General features: G+C 56.2%; 1 protein-coding gene across 2 annotated transcripts in view; it reads right to left on the minus strand.

Annotated features, from left to right (window-relative positions):
- Positions 1–1,006: 1,006 nt before the first annotated feature.
- The window catches only part of PAX7 (paired box 7), a 98,146-nt gene continuing 83,858 nt past the window's right edge, over positions 1,007–15,294 (minus strand). Inside the window, exons 8-9 of one of the 2 annotated variants that reach the window (XM_070246421.1) lie at positions 12,072–12,318; positions 1,007–5,011 (exon numbers count right to left, since the gene is read on the minus strand). In XM_070246421.1, coding sequence (XP_070102522.1) covers positions 4,896–5,011; positions 12,072–12,318 — 363 coding nt within the window. In that variant the 3' untranslated portion in view covers positions 1,007–4,895. 2 annotated transcript variants of the gene reach the window in all.

A 15,294-nucleotide genomic window follows, 5' to 3' on the forward strand; every position in this document is an offset into this window, starting at 1 on the left:
GACGGTGCCAGTTCTTGCCCCGATACCCTTTACTGGGCCAGCGCATCTGTCCTCTAACTGATGTGAATGTCGCTGTGAAGGGGTCATCGCTGCACCTTTCTCTGGAGATCTGCCCTCAGCCTATAGGAGCCACTTTATCTATTTATTTATTTTGCTTGAGGAAGATTAGCCCTGACTTAATATCTGTGCCAATCTTCCTCTACCTTATATGTGGTTCGCCACCACAGCATGGCTGATGAGGTGTATAGGTCCACTCTCGGATGAGAACCCACAAACCCAGGCTGCCAAACCAGAGCTGAACTTAAGCACCAGGCCATGGGGCTGGCCCCAAGAGGAGCCACTTTAACCACAGATGTTGGCACATAAGCCCTTTACCCACCCACCCACATCCCTAGGGACAGCCAGCAGCTGGTGAATGACTGATGCCCTGGAACAAAAGGCCAGTCTCCTGATCTGAAGGTGAGACTCACTCTGTGCTCCAGCTCATGCTCCAGAGCTCCCTGCAGGATCAGGTTAGAGCAAGACTCCAGTTAAACCCCCTCTCTGCGTAGCTCCTTCCCCCGCCCTGTCTTGCTTCCTTCACTCCCTGATGGATTTCTCTTGAGGGCTCCCCATCAGTAATTCACCTGCCCAAGAACCCGCATACCAGGTTCTACTTCCAAGGCATGTGTAAGCTTCTGAGCTCTCTGCTGTCTCCCAAATTCTATGTACTGGGAGATGGCCCACAAGGCTCTAAGCTCAACAGCTGGAAAATCTATCCTGGTGAAGAGAACCAAGGTTTCCCCAGCAAGATGCTTGAGCAACAGTGTCCATTGATCCAATATCGATTGGGTGGCCACTATGTGTCTAGCAGGTGCTTGGCGCTGGGGGACCTGGTGCGAGGCAAGAGAAACGCAGGTCCTACCCTGACCCTCTGAATTAGGTCAAAGGGCTTCTTGACCTCCCCTCAGTCCCTTTTAGGGTGGCCACATAAGGGCAATCAATTGAGTACACGGAACCTTGGAAATGCTTTTAATTTCTTTTAATGTGTAACAGTTACGCCTGAGTTACAGAGGAAGCGCTTACAAGCAGGTAGTTAAAGCAAATGCCAGTTTCTCTTTCTACTCTACTACTCCATAGAGCTGAATAAATTATGGTGCGATTATATTTAAACATACACCCTTGCACCCACACGCACACCCCGCTCACACTCTCACGCACACACACTCACTTCCACATGGAGGAAAATGGCTGTGAGTCAAATACGGAAGCAACCAAGTTGCAGTTACGAGGGAGAAGGAATGACCTGGAGTGCTATGTAGATATTTCCCACGTGGGGAATTGGCCGTGTGAAAGTTGACAGAAAAAGCATTCAATACACAGATGTCTCTGAGCATTTCAAAATGGCGGCTGGAGCACCCCCATTTGGTCTTGATTTGGTGTCTCTGCAGGAGGAGCGTGGAGAAGACCTGGTGACCACAAAAAGCATCCAGTAGGGAAGGGCACATTCGGGAGCTTGACGAGAACATCAACCTGAGAGAGGCCCCAGAGAATGTCTTTTTTAGGGCAATCACGGAGTTTCACCCAGTTCCAGGATCCAAATCTCAAAATGCTTCACCAGCTCCATCTAAAACACTGGATTTCGGGAGGGTGGCCAAAGTCTGGGGCCCGTCCTGTTCTCAAGCCACAGTCAGACAGCAAATCTGATCTTCTCATTCTTCTTCTGGGCAAACCTCTTTCTTCCTTCTCTTTTTCTCTCTCCTTCCCCTATCTCGCTTCTCCACGTTCCTCTGGCAAATGAACAGTAAAGGTAAATCAAGTAAAAAATAAGAGTATAAAAGCATCGCTTGGTTCTCACACGTCACTTCTTTTTTTTGTTTTCATAGCAAGAGAGAAATAGCAAATGGAAAAACGAAGCCATAAAAATGAAAGAACCCAATAGAACCTGGAATGTATAATTTGAAACACACGATATGCAGATATAGCCCTACAGATGGTCCCTGGCACTAGCACGTCACGCACTGTGGGGGTTTCTTTCCTTTTTTAGTGTGTGTGTACATATACATATATATACACATAAAAGTCAACTTCCTATAAACAAACAGCACATCACCACATTTCCGACTAGTGTACAATGAGCTCAGAGGAGGGCCCCCCGTGGGACGGGCCAACAGCTACTTGTGGTAAGTTGGAAGAAACATCTCTTATTTTGCTAAAGACTCTATTTACAGGGATGGACGGGGATGGCTCCTGGGCCAGTCTAGCCACCGGGATTCAGGCCTTCTTTCCCAGGCCATGACCAACCCTCAAGAGGTTGAGGCCTTGTGCCTCTCGTCCCACGTCACCTCTCTGGTGAAGGTGCCAGCTGTCAACACAAGACTGAATTTTATAGATTGAGTTGGCTAGACACATCAACATAGGGGGTTTTAGGGAAAATCTATTGGGGTCAGGGTCTCTGTCTGAGGGGGGTGGGGCCCCTGGGGGAATACGTTCCATTTTCTACCAAGATGGTGGCTTGGGAGAACGCCAGAGAAGTTGGGACGTAATGAGGAGTCATGTGGTTTATTCCCACTTCACCATACTGGGTAGATACTCGAGCTTGGTCCTAGCATTGGAATGTCACCCCCTGGGGGTGGGGCTGGGTGCTTTTGATGTCACCTGCCTGAGATCCCTGCTCCTGGGTGACATAGAGTATAAGGAGACTCGGGCGATTTCTGAGCCAGGCCTCCAGGGGAAGGACTGACCGTTAAGGAATGTGGATGGAGACCGTGGTTGATCTTAAGGAATTGCTGCTTTCTGGCTGTGATGGCTACAAAAGCACGGCCTGGGTCTCCCAGGTACCACACAGTCTTCCTGTTTGTCCAGAGCTCGAAGGACCAAAAGTCTCCTGCAGTGGATGCTCCAGTTGAAATCTTGGCTGAACTTGATGGGCCACAAACGTCTTGGTGTCCATGGCTACCGAAGAGTCTGTTTGTCCCCAATTATTAATAGATTCCTCTAAACCAGAGATACGAGCCACCCCGGCCGTGGTCCAGGATGGACTTGGTATCACCGAGTCTGAAGATGAGAAACAAACGAGCATGTGTCACAGAGGTGACGTCCATGTGGGAAGGTGTCCTAGCATCTCGCCAACCCCACTCCCCAGGAGGAGGAGCTCAGGTCGGCTCTCAAAGCAGCAGCTCTTCCCTCTGGGAATGTCTTGTTGGTCGAGGGCAAGAGGCAGGGGTTGAGCAAAGAGGTGGCCTCATGGGCCCAGGTGGGGACAAGCAATTTGGTCCAGTCTTTGTGGATTCCGGGCTGTGCCTCCCGTCACATGTGCCTTCTACCAGGCGGCACTTGATAAAGGTGATCCAAGTGTAGATTACAATGATGGCGATGTGAGGATGAGCATAATTTTGATAAATAGGTGAAGGTGGTGAAAAGCTCCGAGAGAGGCGCAGGCAGGGGCTTGAATCACTCCCCAAAGGTCTCTTAAAGAGAAGGGAGCTTTGGGAAGCCACTGGAGTGGCCAAGGAAGGTGCCGTTTCCCTCTTCTCCAGAACCTTTGGCATCGCCCTCTGCCCAGGGGTGGTGGCTTGGAGACTGGCCACATCTGCCCAGCTGTGCCGGATTGGGAGACAAGCCTCTCGACCGAGAGTGAGTCAACACTGAAAGATGCCCCCGCTGTGTGGCACAGGGACATGCCTACCCCCAGTGCCAAGGGAAATCGGTGGTCTTGTCTGTGGGGCAAGCAGTCCCCGCAGGTCCAAGAACCCTCATCCAGAGCCCCGAAGGAGGCTCTCTGCACCCCCAGCAGCTTAAAGGGACTCCCAGACAGATGGAGGCCCCTCCCTAGAGGGTTGGGCATGCAGGGCAGGGGCTCAGGGCTCCGTAGGGGGCTCTGGGAGAAATCGAAGCTCCGTGGGGTGTGGACTCGAAGGCATAGAGCTGAAGCCTTTGGCAACAAAGGTTTGCCACCCACAAGCAGTGGGACCCCAGTTACGAAATCCCCTTCTGAGCCAGCCCTATGCCTTTTCACTCACGTGTCCTCAAGACTTGGTCCCCTCCCCATCCCATCTGATGCAGCGAATGAGGAAACCGAGGGAGTCTGCAGGCTCCCCAGCCCCTACGTGGAGTGGGCAAGGTTGGCGCTTGGGCTGTGGTCTAGAGCCATCAGCCTCCAGATGCCTGGGTTGGGTCCTTGTACCCTGGGCCCGCCACGGCTGAAAGTCCCACCCCCACCTGGCTCCGTCCCCTGGTTAAGCCTCTTCCTGGTCTTCCCAGTCCCCCTACCGAGGCTAGATTCCCCCCTATGCCCAGCAGGTGTGTGTGGGGAGGGCCCTGAAGTCCACAGAATTCCTGGGTGACTCCCCTGGGAAAACCCCCAGGCTAGGATCCCCTCTCTGCTGTTGTCCCAGCATCCAGAGGAAGAATGGGCGGTGGTTCTGACCCTGGGCCAGAGACCCACCTGGGAAGGCGGGTTCCCAGCACTTTGAGCTGACAGTAGCCATGTGAGCTCCACCTCCACCTCTGGCCAGGGTACCCATCAGAGTTGGGTCCAGAGGGCTCCAGGACCTCATCCCAGACACCATCCTCCTTTGGATGCCCAAGGTGCCCTATTCATGGTGAGCTTCGATCTCTGTGCCTGAGATGGCACAGAGGCCACAACAGAATTTGCCTGGGGGAGGACTGCCGCTGACCGGAAACCCCCCTGGGGTGAGAGTGAAGGGACAGACTCCAAGGGGCTCACGCTTGGTCCCTGACCGCAGGTGAAGGGCTGACTGGCTGCACATCTCCAGAGGGCTGGCTCTGAGAAGGGAATCGGCTCCTCTCCTGGCCTTGTGGGACCCCAGGGCGATGAGGGACTGAGGCTGGGAGGCTCAGGGATCAGTAAGGGTTGGGCTGGGATCCGGGTGGGACAAGTCGCCCCTGGGGCCCTAGTAGGCCTGGCCAGTTTCCACGGGCAGGAGTCCCAGCACAGCAGAGTGCTCCCCAAGCTTCATGCGACGCTGTGTGGAGAGGCTCACGTTTTTGGCCAGGTAATCAACAGCAGCTGGAAAAAAAGAGAAGCTCCTAGAAATCAAGGTTCTTTTTGCCTGTTCTTCCATCTGCCCCACATCCACCTATCCATCCACGCATCCATCCATCCCTCCATCTATCCATTTATCAAGTCATCAGTTCGTCCATTCACCCTTCTGTCCATCTATCCATCCATCCACCCATTTATCCATTCATCAATTCATCCATCTATCTCTTCTTCCATCCATCCATCCATTCCTCCATCTATCCATTTATCCATTCATCAATTCGTCCATTCACCCTTTGTCCGTCTATCCATCTCTTCTTCCATCCATCCATCCATCCATCCATCCATCCATTTATCTATTCATCAATTCATCCATTTATCTATCTCTTCTTCCATCCATCCACCTATCCATTTATCCATTCACCGATTAGTCCATTCACCCTTTGTCCATCTATCCATCTCTTCTTCCATCCATCCATCCATCCATGCATCCATCAATCCATCCATCCATCCCCCCTTCTCTTCATGAAGCTCTTTCTCTCACCTCTCCAATCATTCAGCATGTGTTAACACATTATTTGCCCAGCTCTCTCATGGGTTCTGTAGGGAGGCACAGAGGGCATGCACACTGTTGAGGGAAGAATTAGTCCCTTTTTCCAGCATGCCTCTGCAGTCCCCACTATGAGGGGTCTCCAGTGAGTCCCACAGAGCCCAGGACGTAATGAGGGCCAGGTCCCTCTTCCTTCTTTGGACCCTGAGCCCAGCTCATGGATGAGGCAAAGCATGACCCCTTACTCAGAAGCCACAGCAGCTTTTGCAGGCGAGCTGAGGGGTCCGTGCAGAAGGGCCAGGACCCTGACACGCAGGGAGCTGAGCCCTTCGGCCTCGTCAGTTCTGGTCATCCAGCAGCAAGGGTCTGAGGGTGTGTGCTTGTGTGCGTGTGAACAGGGAAAACAAGAATCTCTGTGAAGTAGTCATGGGCATGAACACGAATGTTCACACATGAGCAATACTTGCACGTGCACATGTGCACAGATGTGGGTGAGCTGTGTGCACCGGCATGAGTAGAACAGGGGGAATGCCCCTGCGTGTGCAAGTAACTGTGTACAGCTGAGTTCCACCGAAGCCAGGTACATGTGTTGGGGTGTGTGTGTGTGCAGGTACCACCACTGGGCCCGCGTGTACACGAGTTCTGTCTTAAACGTACTAACTGTGCCTGCCTGAGGCCACCGCAGAAATCCGCCCCGACCAAACGATTTGACTGGCAGGTGGCAAGGCCTCTCAAGGCAGAGATGCTGCCTCCCGAGCCAGGGTCCGCGCTGGGGCCAATCAACCGCCTGGGACCAGAGGCGAGAGGAAGACGGACAGAACGCCGTGCTAGGAATCACGAGGCCTGGCCCAACTCTCGCTCTGTCACCTGCCCACAGAGGGCCCCTGGGACACTCTACATGCCTCTCCTTGGGCAGGTGGGTGGAGCCAGGAGGTGAAGGGCATGGCCAAATGCGAGGCCCAGGGAGGCGACACGGGCAGCATCAGACATGGGGCTGCGGGAGGTGGTATTGCCTTGGGGTTCGAATGATTTAGGTTCAAATCCTGCATGTGTTAACTTTCAGTCTGTGACTTTGGGCACAGCACCTCACCTATTCGAGCCTCAGTTTCCCTATCTGTAAATGAGGGTAACAGGAGCACCTAGGATGCAGAGCTGTCGTGAGGAGAAAAGGAGAAAGTGCACATGAAGTAGTCAGTTGGCACCGTGCCTGGCACAGGTCAGCTCAACAGACTTGGGCTCTTACGGTTGGGATTTGGCACAGACGTGACTGATCTTTGACGGGGACAAGAAGGAAAGGAACAGCGTGTGAGGCAATTCGGAGTCCCGACTATCTCCCGCTCACGTGGCTTTGGCAAATCGCTTTGCCTCTCCAGGCCTGTTTCCTTGTCTGGAAAATGGATAGAAGCCATTCCAGCCCCCTCAAGGCTGTGACAAGGATCGATGAGATCATGTGCTTCAAGATGTCGGGCACAGAGGGCTCAGTGCCCAGACCCCCATGTTCCTAAAGGATGTGCAAATGCCATTGGGTTTTTGGAGTGTCTGGACCCTGTGCCCCTCAGCTTCCCAGGCTCCAGGGCCCGAGCTGAGTCCCTGGGTGCTGTCCCTGAGGTCACGCAGCCTCCAGGCTAGGGCAGAGGTGGTGGCACCCAGTCTTTCCCTCCCTTGGGTCTGCCCCCAACTCTAGGTGGGGGTGGGAGAATCTCCTGCCTCTGGCCTCAGAGGTCCCTGCAACTCTGGCCACACCATCTCTGCTACCTGGAGCCAGTCCTAACTGGGCTCCAGGGTCTGCCCCATGAGGAAGCCTAGTTTTCTGCATAAGAACGGGGAGAAGAGGAAGAGCAATCATAGACGGAGAGCTGCCCTGGGCCCGTCCCACACTGTCTCATTTAACTCACACAACAGGTCTGCAAGGCTGAGTATCATCACCCCCATTTTACTGATGCTGAACCCGAGGCACTGCCCTGAGAGCGCGCCTAGCTTGGAAGATCACGCGGCTCATACATTATGGCGCCAGGATTCGGCCCAGGCAGTCTGATGCCAGCTCCTCACCACCCCACGAGCGTCACCCAGCAGCTTCCGAAGAACCAGCCCCGGCACACGCCAGTGCTTTAGAGGGAATGAGGCGCTCTACCCGCCAAATCCTGCACTGGCCCCAGTTTCTACTCCAGGAAATGCAGGTAACTTGTCCAAGGCCACATGGCCAAGTCAGGTCACCCTTCCTGAGTCACCGAAGGCTCTGCCTACCCCTCCTTATTCCACATCGTGCCAACCTCGGGTGCCACCCTCTCCAGCTCGTCCTGCGGGGGAGGCAGAAGGGTCTGGCTTTGAACGGCAATGATGAGAACAGCAGAGCGAGGTCCCTCACAAGCTGAGCGCTCATTACCCGCCAAGCAGACAGGACCTCATTGAATTCTTTCAACAGCCTGGTCTCTGGATACGCTTCTTCCCATTTTACAAATATGGGAACTGAGGCACGGAAGGATTGCTGGCCCAGAATCACGCACAGCACGTGAGATGCTGGAGCCCGAATCTGTCCTGCTTGCGCCCCTGGTCACTGTCTCTGCCCCTTTCTAGCCTCTCCCAGGTACCAGCCACAGTCAGGCGCACGGCGGGCACTCGCCCAGGCCCTGTCGTGGTGAGCAAGGAAACACCACGGAGCCAAACTTGGCAGATGACCGGGCCAACTTCAAGGGCACCCACCGCGCCACAGGGCCTGCCTCTCCCTGGGGTCGAGCCGGGGCCCGCGAGGGCAGGGCTGTGACATTCCTCATCGCGGCCTCTGTCGTGGGCCCTCCTGTCCCTCTGTCTCTCGGTGTCTCCCCTCCTCTGCCTTGCGCCCCTGCCTGGGCTCTAAACGTCTCAAATTAGATTAATCGGAAGTTGGCAGGAGAAGTGGCGGCGATGCCAACCCGTAAACAAGCCTCAGCCGTCAGCGCCTCGTCAGCCCACGGCCCCAGAGGAGGACCCTTCTAGACACAAATTCTTATTAGACTTGTCAGATCTATTAAAATTCTTTTCACACTTCTGCGTTCTATCAGCCCCATCATTAGTACGGCCCTGGCCTCTGGGAACACCAGGGCCATATTAATCTGCCGTGTGCCCCTTCCCTGTCCCCCTGCCCCCACCCACCCCCTCCAGGGATGGAGAGGGACAGACAGATGGACAGATGATGGCCGGGAGCAGGAAAGGAAGGTGTGGCGGTGTCCCAGGGAAGGCGAGTGGCCCGGGGACAGGAGGTGGACCCTGCTGCTTAAGAGTCTGGCCCACGTGGACACTCCACGCACACCTGGAAGTGAGTGAGGTCCTCCCGGGGCGGGGCTGTAGGTGCGGCTGTGTGCACGGCAGTGATCTCGGGCACACGACCTCTCTGGATCCCATTTCGCCATCTGTGCAGTGGGAATAACCGTGCACACTGCACACGGTGGCCGTGAGGATGAAATGCCAGCCCCAGGGTAGATGCTCCATAAACGGTCACTTCTGCTTCCTGTAGGCATGTACATTTTGTCTATTTATATCTCCAAGCCATGTATATACATACGTTAGTGAATACTCACGGAGAAATAAATCTCTGTGAGTGTGCATCTGTCCACATAGAGGTGCACGTGAAGTTGTGAACAGGAATCCCCACAACGGGGGTCTAGGTGTGTATCGTGACTGAGTGAGTGTCTTACAAGTTTGTGGTTTGGCCAAAGAAGGCTGGCTTTGAAGTCAGGAGACCAGGAGTTCAGCACTCACATACTGTGTGACCTTGGGAAAATTCCTAGCCTCTCTGGGCCTGAGCTTTGTATCTGTAACCTGAGGACAAATAACACCCGCCTCAGGTAAGGTTTTGGAGAATTACATGAAATGAGGAACATGCCTTGTGCCCAATGCCTGGGACAGATGTGAGCAGATGACGGGTGGACGTGGGCACACCCAGTTGCAGTTAGGGACACAGGACACTTGCACATGCACTGTGGGAGCCCAGTCATATTCAGTCGCCCGTGAACATGGAGCAGGTGGTCAGTGGGAACACAGTGTGTCCCCGAGCTGTTCCAAAAGCCTTGAGATGACTGAGTCTAACCCGTGGGCCCCCATTTCACAGATGGCTAAACTGAGGCTCAGAGAGGCAGGGCGACTCTCCCATACTATGTGGGCAGAGGGGCAGCCTTTCCCTTAGGTCCCTCCCAGCCCAAGCCTGGAGCCTCGGTGGGGTGGGGTGCGGTGGGGTCTGTGCTGGGACTCCCTCGGGGTAGGGCTGGAGAATGTGGCCCAGGCGGAGCTCTGAGCTGCCCCTGGAGGAGCCAGGGAGCAGGGTAGAGCTGGCGGGGGAGGGGCTGGGGAGGAGAGGATGGAGGGGGGAGGCGGAGGGAGGAGGAGGTGGAGGACACGCTCTGGCAGCTTTTCCTGAGCGAGGAACAAACACTCCTTTCTCGCCTCCTGGGCCCTTTCCCTTTTGATCCGCTTCCTCGCCGCCCCCGTGCTGACTTTGGGGTTAATTTTATTTCCGAGTTGGGCGGGCGCCCCTGGAGTGGGGCATGGGGCTCTGGGTGTGACTAACGCCCGCCCCAGGCTGTGGCTGCTGCCCCTGGAAATCCTTTATCAAGAGCATGTGTGTCCCGCTCCTCGCCCGGGAGCACCGGCTGGGGCAGGGGTCACCTGGGCCCCCTGGAAACACTGCTGTCTGTGCACATGTGTGCACCCTGCTCTCCAACATACATGCACACACGCATTACCCCTGCACACTTGCTCCCCACGCGCACACATTCACACAGACATCATGTGCACACACCCAGATGCACAGCAATACACAGGTACACACAGCCACACCTCAAGGACACACCCCCCATATTTACACACTGCACAGTCTACACATCCACACATACTACAAATACACACTTGCAGACACCCTCAAGCACACGTACATGCTGAACACACATGTATACACATGTACATATAGCCACACACATCTGTACACATGCACACGTTTATTATGCATGTCCACATAGTGACATACATCAAACACACAGGCACATACAGAGACACTCAGTCACATGCACACCTGAATATACACACCCGAACACACGTGTGTATGTGCTGCAGCCACACACACTCACGTGACCAAACCTCCACGTGTGTCCAATACAAATCCATATGCACATCATGTGCACACAATACGCTCATTTAAACACACACATGTGACCAGTCATATGCACATATACCCACACACGCCACTCACACCTTCACACGTACAGACACATCCCTATACACGAGGCTGTGTGCACGAACACGTCTGCTGAAATACACAACACACACAGACACACATGCACACGAATGAGAACATCCCCATGGCACATGTATTCACACTCACACAAACACACAGACGTGAACACAAACACACACAGGGAAGGGGTCGTGAGCACAGCTGGCCTTCATTTGGCTGCGGAGGCCAAGGCCGCATGAGGAGCCTCGAGTTGGAGTGGGGGCAGGAAGCCAGGGTCAGGGAGGGGCAGGGCGGGGAGGAGGCCCTCGGGCTGGGAGGTCGCGCCCTTCTGATTCGTTTGACACCAGCAGGTGAGGCCTGGGGTGGGAGGTGGGGCAGAAGGGGACCCCGTGACCCTGGCTGCCTGTGCCGCTGGGCCTGCCCTGCTGCCACCCCACCCAACAGCTGGAGGCTGTGGCCGGCCTGACTTTTGTAGCCTTTGGTCTGAGGGTCCGAGGTCCCCGCCTCCAGGCAAGGTGTCAACGGGCTGACGGGTGGGGTGGGCACATGAGATCAGCTCAAAATTTGGGGAAACCAAGGCTGAGGGGGAGGAGCAGAGGAGAGGGCCCGCAGTGCAGCTTCCCCTCAGCCCGGGGCGGAAACGCGCAGATCTGCACCGCACCGTCCAGCGCGCTGCTCCCCAGCCACACGTGGCTCCTGAGCACTTGAAACGTGGCCGCTGGGACAGAGAACTGAATGTTACACTTTGATTCAACTTTATCTCATTTACATGTAAAAACCAAATTTCGATTTCAGTATATTTGGGAAATTTTTTAGTATATTTGGAACAAGTTGGGTGTGTAAATCTATTTCCTCAGTTGTAAATTATATAAACTTTAGATGCAGATCAAGTATTTCCAATGAAAACAGTGTCTGAATTAAAATGGACTGGATTTCAAAGACATATTCCGAAAAAAGAACATAAAATAGCTCATTAATCATTATGTCTGGATGACATGTCGACATGACCATCTTTTGGACTGGGTTAAATAAAATATGTCAGTAAAAATAATTCCATTGATTTCTCCTTATGTTTTAAAACGTGGCTACTCAGACATTCTCCACGACATTTGGGGCTCGCGTGGTATTTCGTGGGACAGTGCTGCCTTCAGGTGACAGCAGCATGACTGCAGGGGTCCGGCGCAGCGTCATCTTAGGACAACCGTCCGTCCTTTCTGGACCCCCAGTTCGTCATCTGTGAAATGGGTACCCCACCCACCACCACTTTGCAGCTCTCTACCTGTCAGCGGGAGGCCCTGCGGGGGGAGGGGACGCCCGGGGCGCTTGGCACTCACTCTGGCCATACTGGCCGTACTGGTAGCCAGCCACGGGGTCCACGCTGTAGCCGGTGGCGCTGTAGGTGGGCGGGCAGTAGGACTGGGAGGTGGGCAGGCTGTCTCCCGGCTTGATGGAGTCAGCCCGCTGGCTGCAGCTGGCCGAGATGGAGGTGGCCGAGTCCAGGCCGCCGTGCAGAGGGGAGATGGAGAAGTCGGCCTGCGGCTGTGGCGGCACGGCACTGGGGTTGCTCAGAATGCTCATCACCTGCGGGGGAGAGACCATCAGTGCCGGCCAAGCAGCAGGCGTGGGGGGGCTCGGAGGACGGACTCTGCAGACACAAGCACGTGCAGGGACGACGCCTGGGGGCCCTAGACAGGCCTTTGCTGGGAGTTGCTCCCTAGAGGTCCCTGCAGCATCGAGAGCCTCAGTTTACCTGGTTTGCCTGTCCCTGTGGGTAAGATGGTTGGTTGGTGGTTTCTCCTTTAAGTCCTTCCCCAGGAAGCCGCCCTCTGCTGAGAGCTCTAAGGGGCAGGGGTGGCCTTGCCCACTTCTCTACGCCCGGGGCCCGGCTCTAAGGGCACCTTGTGCCTGTCTGCCCAGTGCATGAATGCATACGTGCATGAACAAATCAATGAACTAACTGGCTGGGTATGTCTCTCCCATCAGACAGGCACCTCCCCCGGGACAGGGCTGGGTATGTCTCTCCCATCAGACAGGTGCCTCCCCCATCACACCAGGATGCCCGCCCACCCAACACGAAGGTCAGAGCAGGACTCTGGAGCTCGCCGGCTTCACCCCCCTGCCCTGTGCCAGGCCTGCTACGCCCCTGACTTCTCTGGACTTTGAGCTTCTGCCCTTACAACACCAACCCACACGGCCAATGCTGGCAAATAGCCTCCCGGGCACTTGTCTTTGATTCTGGCAGCTCTTGGATGTCTGCGAGCGTCAACGCCTTCCCTGCTTCAGCAAACAGGAGCTCCCATCAGTGCTGGCAACCTGGACTGACAGGTGACGCCCGTCTCTGGAAACCCAGCTTAAAGAACCTGGTGTAGGTTCATGGGCGTGTTCACTTATTCATTCAACAAACATGCACTGATGGTGACTGTGGGCCCAGGCCTCAGGCCAGGCCCTGGGACTTCAGAGGAGGAAGAGCAGGGGGAGTGTCTGGGTCTGGTGGCGGAGGCACCTCGCAACAGACCATCAAGATACACAGCGATGAGGGGTGCGGAAGAGGCAGCTCAAGGGGCCGTGGGAGCCCCGTGGAGGGTGCCCAGCCAGCCCGGCGGTGGAGAGAGAGGGGAGAAAGGCAGTGCAGGCCGCAGGAGCCCCCGCAGGGTGAGCAAGCACAGGGGTCCCGGGCAGTCCAGGGAGAGGAGGCAGACGCAGGCCCTGGGGACCTCCTGGGGATGCTACCTCCTACGGGAGGGAGGCCACAGTGCCAGGCGGGGCCAGCCTTGCTGACGATCTGCCCGCCCTGAGCTAAAGAATCACGCGGCAATCCACGCCAGGCAGGCAGCTGTGTCCTGATTTCCTGCTGCCTCCTGACTTGTCCCCGCCGCCGGCGGCACTGAGGCCTGGCCGGGGCCGAGGGTGTGGACGTGAGTCCTCAGGCCAGGACGGATGGAGCGCCTCCACTTCCTAGCTGTGCAGCCTCGGGTGTCCCTTAACTTCTGTGGCCATCCCGTCCTGAGGAAAAGAGACGACCATCGACCCTAGTGCAGAGGGTGGCCGGGAGGACGGGGTGGGGTCTGCGCACAAGGGCTGTGCCCCGAGCCTGGCATGGGGTTCGTGCTCGGCAAACGGCGGCCCCAGCTCCTCTGATGTGCGCTTCCCCACATCCTTCCCTCTCCCCCCTCCCAATCCAGAGCACGCCAGGGACGTGTGGGGCGGAGCCAGGACGCCCCCTTTTCAGACGGAGAAAGGGACACTCATAGCAGGTGTGCGAGGAAGCAGGCCAGGGCCCAGTCGGCCGACCCCCTCACCTGACAACGTCAAGATTGACTCTCAAGGATGAGTTTTAGGCACGTGGCCCCTTTAAAGGTTCTCACGCCAGGGACCCAGGTAGCTGCTGGTGGGGGGATGGGGATGGGGTCCCTCATCCCTGGGGGACCTGGGTCCTCTGAACGGCATGGGCACGGCCTCCCCTGACACTTGATCCCTGTTCCAGCACACTCCCCTCAGCCCTGGGGTCATCGTCCTCTATCCTTTCACTGTCATCCCCAGAGCCAGAGTCCAGGGCACCCGGCCTACCGGGGCTGCTCCTGTCTCCACCGCACCTGGTGGGGTTTAGGTGGGACTTCCTGTGTGTCAGCCCATTAGACAGCAGAGGCCCTTGGCCTGGGTCTGTGAGAAGGAGGTGGCCAGACGACTTGGGGCAGCAGTGCTGTTCTAGGGAGCTGAGGTCTCCCCAACTCTCTCTGCGCCTCAGAGGCCTGTGTCATGGCAGAGGCTGCACAGGGGGCTGGGGTGGTGGCGAGAGGGAACCCGCAAAGGGGGTGGTGCGTGAGGACATCTGACACACAGTGGGGCTGTGTTTGCTGCTTTTCACCCGTCAAGAGGGGGTCTCCTGGGCCTGTGGAAGCTACTGTGTGTGTGTGTGTGTGTGCGTGTGTGTGTGCATGTGTGTGCTGGGGTAGGGGGAGAGTCTCAGGGCAAACCCCGGAAGCTGACACTGCTCTGGGGGTTCAGAGACCCAACTCTCTTCCAGGTGGCCTGTCAGGTTCCCAATCTGCCCCTCACTTTCCATCTAAATTAAGAAAATCGCCACCCATCCCATCCCCCTCCCCATACAAACGCCGACCCTGCTCCTCCGGGAGGCCTGGGCCCCAAGACCAGACGTAGGGGCTCAGGGGAAGCCCGCAGCCCATCTGCCTTCCTCTAGAAGGACAACTGTGGTGGCAGGAGACTCTCGGGAGGTCTGCCAGCCCGGGTGAGACCCTGGCTTAACCCTCCCCTTCTGCACATCACCAAGATGCTGAGCCCTGGGGGGACGATGGGACGGGAAGGGAGAAGTCGGGGGCAGGGTTCGGGAGAGGATGAGGGTGTTTTGGGGACCAGCTGGGGCCTGTGCATAGACCCAGCACTCAGCCTGCAAGACAGAGACCTACAGAGAACCGCCACCAAATCTGACCACATCGCTCAAGAATTATCGGCGGCTGCTCAGTACCTCCCAGTAAACAGGGCAGAGGCTGCTCGTGGCCTGACTGCTACCTGCCTGTCCCAACTCCTCCCACCCCGTCC

Source organism: Equus caballus, chromosome 2 (genome assembly GCF_041296265.1).
Source record: "Equus caballus isolate H_3958 breed thoroughbred chromosome 2, TB-T2T, whole genome shotgun sequence".
Lineage (NCBI taxonomy): Eukaryota > Metazoa > Chordata > Mammalia > Perissodactyla > Equidae > Equus > Equus caballus.